This window comes from Stegodyphus dumicola, chromosome 5 (genome assembly GCF_044657685.1).
Source record: "Stegodyphus dumicola isolate Sdum_Otavi_A_Nest chromosome 5, ASM4465768v1".
Lineage (NCBI taxonomy): Eukaryota > Metazoa > Arthropoda > Arachnida > Araneae > Eresidae > Stegodyphus > Stegodyphus dumicola.
The window spans coordinates 146,790,045-146,802,486 of record NC_140772.1 but is presented as its reverse complement, the minus strand read 5'-3'; the positions used below and the strand labels follow the sequence as shown (position 1 = coordinate 146,802,486).

The 12,442-nt window shown below is 34.9% G+C and overlaps 1 protein-coding gene across 6 annotated transcripts in view; it reads right to left on the bottom strand.

Moving 5' to 3' along the window:
* The window catches only part of LOC146997289 (uncharacterized), a 330,931-nt gene that overhangs the window by 225,852 nt on the left and 92,637 nt on the right, over positions 1 to 12,442 (bottom strand). The window contains exon 1 of one of the 6 annotated variants that reach the window (XM_085817170.1): positions 615 to 2,308. The exons of 1 other annotated variant lie outside the window; for it this stretch is intronic. Coding sequence is in view for 1 of the 5 variants with exons in the window: in XM_085817167.1 (XP_085673293.1) it covers positions 615 to 712 (98 nt within the window). In the remaining 4 variants the exon portion in view is untranslated. Of the gene's footprint in view, positions 1 to 614; positions 2,309 to 12,442 lie in introns of those variants that run through there. 4 more of the 6 variants (XM_085817166.1, XM_085817168.1, XM_085817171.1 and 1 more) reach the window with 4 other exon arrangements.

Below are 12,442 nucleotides of genomic sequence, written 5' to 3'. Positions count from 1 at the left end.
ATTGTAAAATGAAGACTAAGAAAACGCATAATTCAAGGAAACTAACATTTTATACTTTTAGTTTCGCACATTTAAATATTCTGGCACTTTTTTAGGAAACTACACATATTCGATTACATTTGGATATCAAACATTTTACTTTAATTGTATATTGAATTCCTACATACAAACAGATCACGAATATAAATATTTTCGCTCTAGTGTAGAACTGAGTGCCCCTTCGCTTCACGACAACTTTTTTAAATTTTGGCGATGAAACCTTACTTCTGGTTACCATGATAGTTTTAACTCTGTTTTAGCTTCCTGATTTTATTTAAATGAAAATAGATTGATGTGTACATGGGCAAATTTAAGGCAGTGCGCAATGCCTAGTTTGTGCAATTCTAGGATTTTTTTTTAAGTGAAAACAGATCAATGTGTTCATGGACACAGAGTCTGTACAATTCTTTGACTTCTTATTTTTGTTTTGTGTAGCGACCATCAAGAAATTGTACCTTCCTGGTGCCGATCTTGGCATCAAAAAAAGAATCGAGAAAAAACAAGGGGCACCCAATTGTAAACTTTTACCAATATTTTGTGTATTTGAAAAAATATATATATAAGTGAATACATACACAGCAAGCCTTTTGAAGCGTTCTTCTTCATCACCCGCATCAATATCCATTGAAGTCTCGGAACTTTTAAAAAGAAAAGCACACGGTAAATAACACATTTGTTCATTGGCGCAAACACAACCAGCGAATCAGCTTTACGTTTCAACGTTGCCAAATCGCGCAATTTTCGACAAAACTATGCTGCCAAAATTCATGTGCTTGCGTTTTTGGGAAATTTTCGCTGCTCTTTTTTCTTAAACGCACATATGTTAAAATAACTTTTCTATTAAAATTAATTTATAATAAAAAGATCTTGCCCCCCAGATGGTATAGTGTTTAGGAGCTACTCTAATTTTTCATTATTTAATTTCTTCAAATATAATGCAAGACTCTAACATTTGGTGGCAACAGTTTGAAAAGTAAAACGAACATTTATAATAGTGATTCAACGGGGAGATCAGAGATCATTATTCGTTAAGTAGTGTTCGACCCGAGGGCCTTTACCACTACATGTTTATCAATCCCCTAAGGACCTGTAAAAGTTCGTTAAATTCCATAAACTGGAAAAGTCATATGCATTTGTAATAAAAGTGCAAAGTCTTCAGTAGTGAAGAAGTTGATCAGGGGTGACGCTGTAGCCTTGGCTACTAATGTTTAAAATTAATTTATGACTAGTAACAGCATGAATTATAAACAAATAGCTAAGTTATTGCATTTTATTTTCCAGCTATCGAAATGCGACGCTACGAGCAACGTTTGGAAATCAAAACCTAGCAATCATGAATCAGAACTAGAACTAGTTGCCATTCAGCATAAAGAAATTTAAATATAAATATGAATATTAACAAAATATTAAAGTTAATTTTATAAAATAATTAAACACATGAACAAATATATGAAATAAAAAATAATTATTTCTCATGCAATAACTGGGCCACTACACTACTCCCCCACCAGTAACTAAGTTACGTTACGAAGATGGAGAAATAGGTAGTAACTAGTATTGCAGTGTTAACCACTATCAAAATAATTTAGTCAGTCCTTGAATCTAACAGGTAAACGTATAGTTCTGCCTGTGCGAGAAGGTTTTTGATTCACATCCGAATTTGAGTCCGGTCTCTGCAAATTACTGTAGTCAGGTTGTATCAACTGAGAATTTTCCTCAGCTAAAATATATGCTGGTTTCAGGCGATCCAGGGATACATTAACATGTTTTCCTTTTGTGCTAATAGTAAAATATTTGTCCTTGCGATCAATAACAGGAAATGGTCCTTCATAAGGAGGTTCCAAAGGTTTTTTTTATCCGACCTATTCGCTGAAACACATGAGAACAAGTTTTTAAGTCTTTATGGACAAATATCTGTTCAGATGAATTTTTACGAATTAGTCTCGGTCCAACAACTTCCATCTGTTTCTGGAGTTTATTAGCAAAAGTCTCCGATGCTGTCTGGATACTTGGTTCGCTGAAAAACTCGCCAGGAAGTCTGAGACTCTGGCCATAAACTACTTGCGCAATAGAATGATTGGTATCTTCTTGAATAGTGCTGTTGAATAGTTTACAAACCCAAAAGTACTGTTGGTAACGTGTCCGTCCAAGATATGTTGTTGTGGGCTTTTAATGCTGTTTTCAATGTTCGATGAAGGCGCTCAACATTGCCATTACACGAGGGGTGGTAGGCAGTAGTGTGTTGTAAATTGATGCCACAGATTTTGGACAAAGCTCGTAATGTATCACTTTTAAATTGGGATCCACGATCACTAATGAGTTTACTTGACGTTCCGAAACGCGCAATCCAGTTGCTATAAAAGGTTCTTGCGACGTTCTCAGCAGAAATATTTTCTAAAGGAATTGCTTCCATCCAATTCGAAAATCTATCTATGCAAGTAAGACAATAAATATTCCCTTTAGATGGTGGAAGTGGTCCTATGAGATCGATATGGATGACAGAAAATCTTCCTGGTGATACTTCAAACTCACCTAATTTTGTTTTGGTGTGCCGATTGATTTTAGCTTTTTGGCAATGAATGCAGGTTCTTGTCCACAACTGTACATCTTTTTTTATATTAGGCCAAATGAATTTTGATGTCATTAATTTCATAGTCGATTTTATTCCTGGATGTGATAAACCATGAATTCTTTGAAAGACGTGTTTTCTGAAAGCCTGAGGAATATACGGCCGAACATGTTTAGTTGATGTATCACACCACAAATATTTCCCCGATGGTAGAGAACATTGCTTGAAATTCAAGGAAGCAGTGGTTTGCAAACTCTTCAGTTCTTCATCTTGAGTTTGTTCATCAGCTATTTTATCATAATCTATCGATGAAATTTCATTAACTCTAGATAACGTATCCGCCACAATATTATTCTCACCTTTTAAATATTTGATATCAGTCGAAACCTGGGAGATGTATTGAAGTTGGCGAGCATGTCTAGGTGTTGCTTTGTCAAGTTTTTGACGAAAGGCGAATATTAAGGGCTTGTGATCTGTATAAATTGTAAATACTCTTCCTTCTAGATAATGCTTAAAGTGTCTAACTGAAAGATATATGCTTAATAGTTCTCTATCATAGGTGCTATATTTTTGCTGAGTATCACTTAATTTTTTAGAAAAAAATGCTATTGGCTTCCACGAGGAGTTTTCATATTGTTGCAACACTGAGCCAATCGCCGTATCTGAAGCATCTGTAAATAACGCCAGAGGTAATTCAGAATTGGGAAAAGACAACAGTGCCGTGTTCACCAGGTCATTCTTGCACGTTTCAAACTGTTTTTCAGCTTCTTCAGTCCATTCGATTTTACGTTTGTCCCTCTTTTTAGCTCCCTTGAGATACGCATGTAACAATGCTTGATTCTTCGCTGCATCCTTTATATAACGACGATAAAAGTTAAGTATTCCAAGAAAGGTTCTAAGTTCATGAATTGTTTCTGGTCGTTTGTAGTTAGTAATAGCTTGAACTCTTTCTGGCAAAGGACGGGAACCCTTAGGTGTAATTAGGTAGCCTAGAAACTCGATTTGGGGAACAGCAAAGACAGATTTTGAAACATTAATTCTTAACCCAAATGTATGTAATCTTTCGAAAACTAATTTAAGGTGATTTTCGTGTTCTTCATGGGTACTGGATGCAATGAGTATATCGTCTAAATAGGGAAAAACGAATTCTAATCCTCTAAAGACTTCGTGAATAAATCTTTGGAACGTTGCAGGAGCATTTTTTAAACCGAAACTCATTACATTAAATTCGTATAAACCGAAAGGAGTGATGATAGCCGTTTTACATTTGTCTTCTTCTGCAATGGGAATTTGAAAATAAGCTTTGAATAAATCAATTTTAGAAAAAATATTTGTACCTCTTAAAATATGATGAAAATCTTCAATGCGAGGAATTGGGTATCGATCAGGTATCGTCTGCGCATTCAATCGTCGGTAGTCTCCGCAAGGACGATATGAACCATCCTTTTTCGTAACAAGGTGCAAGGGGCTTGACCACTGGGAGTTTGATGGACGAATTATTCCATTGTCAAGCATAAATTTAAATTCCTCTTTAGCTATAGCTAAGCGTTTTGGATCGAGCTGTCGTGCCTTTGAATAAACGGGTTGACCAACAGTCGAAATAAAATGTGTAACACCATGTTTAATTTGTGTAGGAAAAAGGTTAGGTTTAGAAATTTCGGGATATTTCGACAGTAAATCGAAAATTTTTATGGATTTATTTAATGTGGTTACTGAGTAATCACTGGAAATAGCAGCGACATCACACTGGACACAAAGCTGTGTTACGCCATCAATTAATTTTTTCTTATTTATATCGACAAGCAATTTATATTTGTGAAGAAAGTCAGCTCCTAAAATACCTTTTGTGACATCAGCAATTATGAATGGAAACTGAAAATCACGACGTAATCCCAAATCAAGAGTTAGCGTTTTTATGCCATAAGTGGAAATATCTGTGCCATTAGCTGCATACAGTTTATATTCAGTTTTACATTTATTCTGTGAAGTAGCAGGAATTAAGCTTACGTCAGCTCCGCTATCAATAAGAAAGTGCAAATTTGATCTTCGGTCACGAACGAATAAACGAAATTTGCGACAATCCTTCATATTTTCTGCAGCAGCGTTTGCCGCTGAACCTACTGCAGATTCGAGTTTTCCTGGTTTTTGAAATCGTTTTTTACCCAAGCACACGGAGGCTTGCATTTCTCTAGAATGAATTTTGCTCCAAAACGAAAGTGATAAAAACAAAATTTGCCAGTAGGGTCATATCGTTTACGAGGTTGGCTTCGAGATCGTGAACGTGAATTACGTAAATCCGAGTCCCTTCGTCTTGAGCGAATGGTTACTTGATCAATTTTTTGTTCAAGAAAGGTAATTCTTTGCAACAAATCATTTGCGGGAACAGAAGGAGCATTAGTACTAAATACTTCTGGTTTCCGATTCATATCACTAATTTTATCTGCCATAGACGCTAACTTGGTTACATCTTCATCACTAACTAATAATATATTTTTTATGGAGTCAGGTAGCTTCTCCAGCCATAAAGTTTTGATTAGATTTTCAGACACATCTGTAGTAGCAACTGATCTCAACTTCTGCAAACGTTGGCTTGGTTTCATGTCTCCAAGTTCGATACCAGTAATCAAACGTTTAATCCGTACATTTTCACTTTCTTTGAATAAATGTAATAACCTAATTTTAGCATCCGAATATTTTGTGGCACTATCGTTCGTTACAATGTCCCAAATATTTTCGACGAACTTAGGTTCAAGCTGTGAAACTAAATAATTAAATTTCGTTTCTTCTGAAACGATATTTCTAAGTTTGAACTGAGCTTCAACTTGAAAAAACCATATTTCCGGTTTATCAATCCAAAAAGGAGGTATTTTCACACTCACCTTATGAAGCTCCGGTGACTGTATCGTATCTTTCATAGCAGTTTCAGAAGAGTCATTTGTTGACATTTCGAAAATTAATCAGGGTCACCACGATGTAGCCTTGGCTACTAATGTTTAAAATTAATTTATGACTAGTAACAGCATGAATTATAAACAAATAGCTAAGTTATTGCATTTTATTTTCCAGCTATCGAAATGCGACGCTACGAGCAACGTTTTGAAACCAAAACCTAGCAATCATGAATCAGAACTAGAACTAGTTGCCATTCAGCATAAAGAAATTTAAATATAAATATGAATATTAACAAAATATTAAAGTTAATTTTATAAAATAATTAAACACATGAACAAATATATGAAATAAAAAATAATTATTTCTCATGCAATAACTGGGCCACTACAACGCCATATATCGGCCACAAATGAAGTTTTCGTTGGATAAGCTATAATAGCAACTAATAATTTTGGCATATCTTTTACACATTATCGTAGATTTGACACAGTATCGTACAGTAAAAATGGAAAATAATATATACAAGTCCCAGAATTTTTTTTTCTTCCGTCTGAGGCGAAAGTACCTATATCTTAATACTCATAGGGAAGGAGACGCGTATTTCCAAACCCTACCCCACTTTTCAAATTTTTGACGTCACGGAAATATCGACTAGTTTGGCAAGACGCCTACCCCACTTTTGACTATTACGGTGCGCTTTCGAAAGAATTGTGCTCCTGAATAGTGTGTTTAGGTGCTAATTGTGAGATTTTCGCAATTTAAATTATTATGAGTGGAAATTTACGCAAAATCTTTAGTGAATGGTTATTGTTTAACGCCGTAGTGTATTTGAGGAAAGAGGAGAATAATTCACTGCTGATGTATACATTAACAGTATGAAAAGTCTGGAAGGTGATACTCGGCAATAAATGTGCTGCATTTCATCGCAAAATTCAGAGTAAAATAAACGAAAGTGTTTGAAAAACTTATCCACATCTGAAGCCACTATACAAAAATTATATGTGTGCCAATACAGCAATTTAAATAAATAAAAAAAAAATTGCAGAAAACTTCAGATCAAGGAATAAGAATTGCAGTGCCTCTATGTGCTTAAAAACTACGAAGCATTCTGCAGACTTTCGTGCCAAAATCAAGTTTGACAAATAGATTAATACATTTTATTGTTTCTTTTAGTGTATATATTTCAAAATTATTAAAATAACTTGAACAGTTGTTTAATTGCTTAAAACAGCAATAAAGTTCATTTATAAAGATACACAAGGAACTTCATAATTCATTGCTTTGATGAACAACTGAAATTTACTAAATTACCTAACTTTATAACATTAAATATCTTTGTAACTGTGTTATTATGCTCTGTTTTATAAAAGCTTAACTACTTCTAAAAGCTAACTACTAACTAAAAGCTTAGTTACTTACTATTCATTTGTTATACATTAAAATATTTTCTGATTTATTTACTAAATGTATTAAGAATTTCCATACATGCTTGTGCAGTGTGAATGCATGTTTGTGTAATGAACTTTGATTTTCATGAACGAAAAAGAAATACAATCTCCGAATAAGTACTTTTTGTTTTCCAGTTCCTGTGTTTAGCTGTAAAAGTAAATTCACTTCAAGTATGTGTCTGTGTAATTTTGACGATGTAAATGCTGAAATGTATGTATAGTAAAAACTCGACAAAAAAAATATCCGGAAAGCTCTTGAAATTTTGGATAGCCGAGCATATAAAAAATGAAATATTGTAATAAGTGAATGTAAGAATAAACTTAGTCTAAAATCATAAAAACAGTTCATCTTATTTGTATCAACTTGACTATCAAAAGCCAATATTTAATATTATGCACGATTTTGAAAAAAATGTATGCTGCTGATCTTTGGAATATGATAACGGGTGATTTTTACAATGGTTGTTATGTGGATTAAGACTGCAAGTTGAGACTTTAAATATGAACAATAGTAATCTGAAAATTTGAAGTAGTAATTTCATATCCAACAATCTCTGCCAAATAACTTCTATGTTTTAAGTAATTAAAAAATATATTTTAACCACTTATTATTAATTTTATAAAGTATATTCTATAATTTAAATTTTATTTACTTTCATCTATTTTTAATGTTTGCCATTATAAATTTCATACTATGTACTTTTTTAAGATTTCATAGTTGCTAATTAAACTTCCTTTACAATTTATTTAGTTATTCTATACTTACAGTTATATTTTATGTAAGAAAGGGATTTATGTGCAAGAGATATACAGTGAAAATCATTTAACACAAAACTGAGGGGACTGATATATTTTTTCGTGTTAAAGAATATTGAAAAGAAAAAAAAAGCATATATTCAACAAAATTAAGCTTAGCTAAATTAAGCTAATCCGATCCCTAAAGATCCTTCACCTTCGGACTTATCCAAAATAAAAACTGCGATCAAATCTTCGCAAATCATTTCAAGCAACTTAAAACATTCGCTTATCCCATCTGTTGCGAATTGTGCCAGATTATATGTTCTTCCCAAAATTCATAAAAGTGGTATTCCTTTCCGCCCTATTGTATCAAATTTAGGTACTGCCTCGTATCCATTAGCTAAATATTTAGTTTCTAGATTTTCCACTCTATTAGACAATAATATTTACACCATAAAAAATTCAATAGAGTTTGTAAAAAAGGTTAAAAACATTTCTCCTCGTAATTTACTCATGGTTTCTTTTGATGTAAAATCATTATTCACCAATGTCCCAGTGGAGGGTGCATTAAGATGTCTAGAAACCAGACTTCGCGAATTTCATTTCTCTTGCATCGAAATTGATGAGCTAATTTCTCTCACTCAACTCTGTTTGAAACAAACACATTTTGTTTTCCAAAATAAATATTACAAGCAAACTGAGGGATTAGCCATGGGAAGCCCCCTCAGTCCCATCCTGGCTGATATCTACATGCATTATTATGAATCAAAATTGTTTGAAACTTTAAACTTCCCGGCATGGTTCCGCTACGTAGACGATACTTTTACCCTGTTTGAAGGTAATAAAGATGATTTAAATAGAGTTCTTTCAACAATGAATTCTATTGATCCTGCTATTCAGTTCACTTTTGAACTTGAGACTTGCAATTCTCTTCCGTTTCTCGACATTCTGGTCACACGCAACACATCCAACTTCAGTACTACAGTTTACCGTAAACCTTCATCGGTTTGCCTTCCACCACACTTTAAATCATGTCATCCGACTAAACAAAAGTTAGCTTCATTTTATTCCTATGTTTTCCGTGCTCTTCAAGTTTGCTCCTCCAAACTAGCCCTTGATGAAGAACTAAATTATTTAAAAGCAAAAGCTATTTACAGGGGCTTTTCACCTAACATTATTAATCAAGCAGTTAAAAAATTCTCATCTCAACACACTAAAAGCCACACTCTTATTTTAGGAGATTATAAAAATTCTGTTGTTATTCCCTTCTTTCCATCAATTAGCTATAAAGTTGCACATATTTTGTAGAAATTTAACTTTCGGGTTGTTTACTCTCCCATCAATAAAATTCCAACTTCTAAACTCAAGGACCCCATTCCGGATATGAATTCCTGGGGTATTTATACGATTCCTTGCCAGTGCGGTTTAATTTACATTGGCCAAACTAAGAGAGCCTTAAAATTTCGCGTCAAAGAACATGAGGCATATGTTAGAAAAAAGGAAACACAGAAGTCTTCTGTTGCTCAACATTGTTGGTCCGAAAATCACACTTTCAATTTTTATGCTGCCAAAATTATTCAAAAAACATCTTCCATTGGAGAACTGGATTTTCTAGAGGCATTTCACATTCATAAAAATCTTTCTGTTCTAGTTAACGATCCTAATTCCAATCCAAATTTGCCTTCGGCTTTTAGAGAAATTATGTTTTAGTTCTGGTTTCGCCAACAGATGACGCCACTTGCTTATTCTTGTCCAGGCTTTCTTATCTTATCTAAACATTATTTCCTATCTTGTTCATTTGCGGTTTTGCAGCTGAAGATGATGGTTCGGTAAAACCATCGAAACTAGTCCTGTGAAAATTTTGTAAATTAACGCTGATTTTTGTTGTTTGACTTCTGAATTAGTGTTATATATATATATATATATATATATGTATATAATCGTATAAAAATATGTTACCTTGAAAGACCGAAATTAAAGAATGTCGACTTTCACCGGAGAATGTTAACATTCACCAAATACGTCGGTGAAAGATCGAATATTGCATTACATTCTTCTACATTCGGACCCTCACCTGTGTATGTCGACAATCACAGATATGCTCTGGTGTAGATTGAAAAGAGAGGAGTGTATGTACACACTGTTATTGCAAAAGGAAGTGTTCCACAAATAAATGCAGTTGTAAAAGCAAGGGCCTCTTGTGCAATTGAAAGTGACATAACAGTTTAAGTTGTTGCAATAAATAAGATTTGAATCACGTAATTTAGTAAACATAGCTTGAGTAAGCTCCCTGTTCCGAGTCAGGATAGTTCATGTTTCCAAAGCAAGTAAAGAGGAATACAAGTCCTGATAGTGGCGCCCGACGAAGAAGAATAACCATGGCCGAGTTTCAAGAAGAACCTTTGTTGCCTGCAGAAGCGGCTCAGAATCCAGAAATGCCAGCGGCCGCCCTGGAAGGATTTGGGTACATCGTACAGACCATGCGCGCATTGATGAAACCAGAAGCAACATTTAATGGAAACTCACCGGTAACCAGTTTTTTGGGAAAATTGGACGACCACTTCATGCTGTATCCAGTCCATGAGTTCCATAAAGTCACCTTAGCTACCAGCGCTTTGAGGGGCCAAGCGCTTAATTGGTTCAAATGTATAGGCAGAAGCCACTTGTTTCAAGCGGGAAGTCCCACCTATACTTACGAAAATTTTAAGACTGCCTTAGTAAAAGCCTTCCCTGTCGTAAGAGATCGTGCAAGTTTAGAAACGGAACTCTTCAGTATATACCAGCAACGAATCGAAAATCTTTCCACCTTTATTTTAAGAAAAATTCACTTCTTTAAACTCTTGTATGGAAACCGTCCGGATCCTGAGATAATCCAAGTGATTTTGCCGACTTTAGTACCCCAAGTACAAGACTTTATTTAATTAAGGAATCCGACTACACTGGAAAAGTTATTTGAGCTAGCAATCCAGTTTGAAAGTAGAAGAACGGCGGACATCGAATGAAGACGCCAGTATGAGCAACGAAGCCAATTTGGTGCGCCAAGACCACAGCAAAGGCAAGAACACGGCTACGGAAGCAAATCGAATCAGAGGGCAAGGACCAAAAAGTATCCAAAAACAACCGGCGAACGTCGACAGTTCAATAGTAAGCCAGAAAAAAAGTCTGAAGGCCAGCGGAAAAACAAGGAAGGCATGGAAAGGAAGAAAGAAAATTTAAACTAAAACGGATTTTTGCTGACGGGAGGGTGCGGAAATCCGAAGGCCAAGAAAAGTCCTCTTATATACAAATACAGTTTTATACAAATACAGTTATTGTGAAAAATTTGACTCTTTCAAAGATTGAAGTTAGAGTTTTATAAAAGATTTTGCAGCTATTGTTGAACCATTGTTAAAATTAAAAAGGAAAAAGGCAAGATTCTCGTGGACGGCCGAAGCCAATAGTGCTTTCGAAAAATTAAAGCAAGCATTAACGCAAGCCCCTGTTTTGAAATTTCCTGAAAACGATGAGAATTTAGAAATTTCAGTGGATGCTTCGGATTATGCGGTAGGAGCGATACTTTCGCAAAATCAGAAGCCCGTGGCATTTTTTAGTAGAACTTTAAATCAAACGCAAAGAAATTATTCCGCGACTGAGAGAGATTCACTTGCAGTTCTGTTAGCAGTGCAAAAGTTCCGAGTCTATTTTGGAAAGGATCCAATAACAGTGTATTCTGATCATGCGGCGGGAACTAGATTGTACTCAGGGAAAAACTTATCCCCAAGGTTAATAAGATGGGCACTAAAGTTACAAGAGTATAATCTGGTAATTAAGCACACGCCCCGGAAAGGAAAATATCGTAGCTAATGCCCTATCCAGAATAAAAATAGATGAAGAAGGTGATACTGTAAAGGTGGCAATGCTCACAGCATGTAAGTTACATTCCCGAGAAACTGTGATAACCGAACTGGGTAAGGATCCTGAATTTAAAAATATTTATGATTATTTAGAGGATCCTGAAAATTTTAGCCACTAAGTTATTGTGGCGATAAGAAATAGGGCGGCCCATTACGAATTAATAGATGGTCTATTATTTTATACAAAAACTACGAATTCCAACAACGAATTTCGACCTGTTATCCCAGCTAGTCTTAGATTAAATATACTGCAGGAGTTACACGACTCCCCTTTAGCTTCTCATGCTGGTATTCGAAAAACCATCCAACGCGTACGCGAAGCAGTTTATTTTCCTGAGCTGCAAAAGTTAACAAGGGCGTATGTCCAGTCCTGCCCAACATGTCAAGCAGTTAATTATATTAATTTCCGCCCGGCCGGGTTTCTAAATAGTATTAAATCCGAATTTCCAAATGAAATAATTGGCATCGATTTATTGGGCCCTTTCCCAAAAAGTCAGTTAAATAAATGTCGCTATCTTCTTGTTATGGTTGATCATTTTAGTAAGTGGATCGAAATTGTTCCCTTAAAACGAGCCTCCGCGAAATTAGTTACTGATTCTATTTTAAATAAATATATTTTAAAATACGGGGCGCCCCTAAAAGTAATATTGGATAATGGTCCTCAATTTGTAAGTAATGTATTTGAAGACATGTGCCAAAAACTGGGCATACGCCATTTAAAAATGGTCCCGTATCGGCCGCAATCAAATATAGCGGAACGGGTCAATAGAAATGTAATGAAAATTGTCCGTAGTTATGTTAAAAATTTTCATAAAAGCTGGGTTAACTATGTCAATGAATTAGGTTTCGCCCTTAGGACCGCA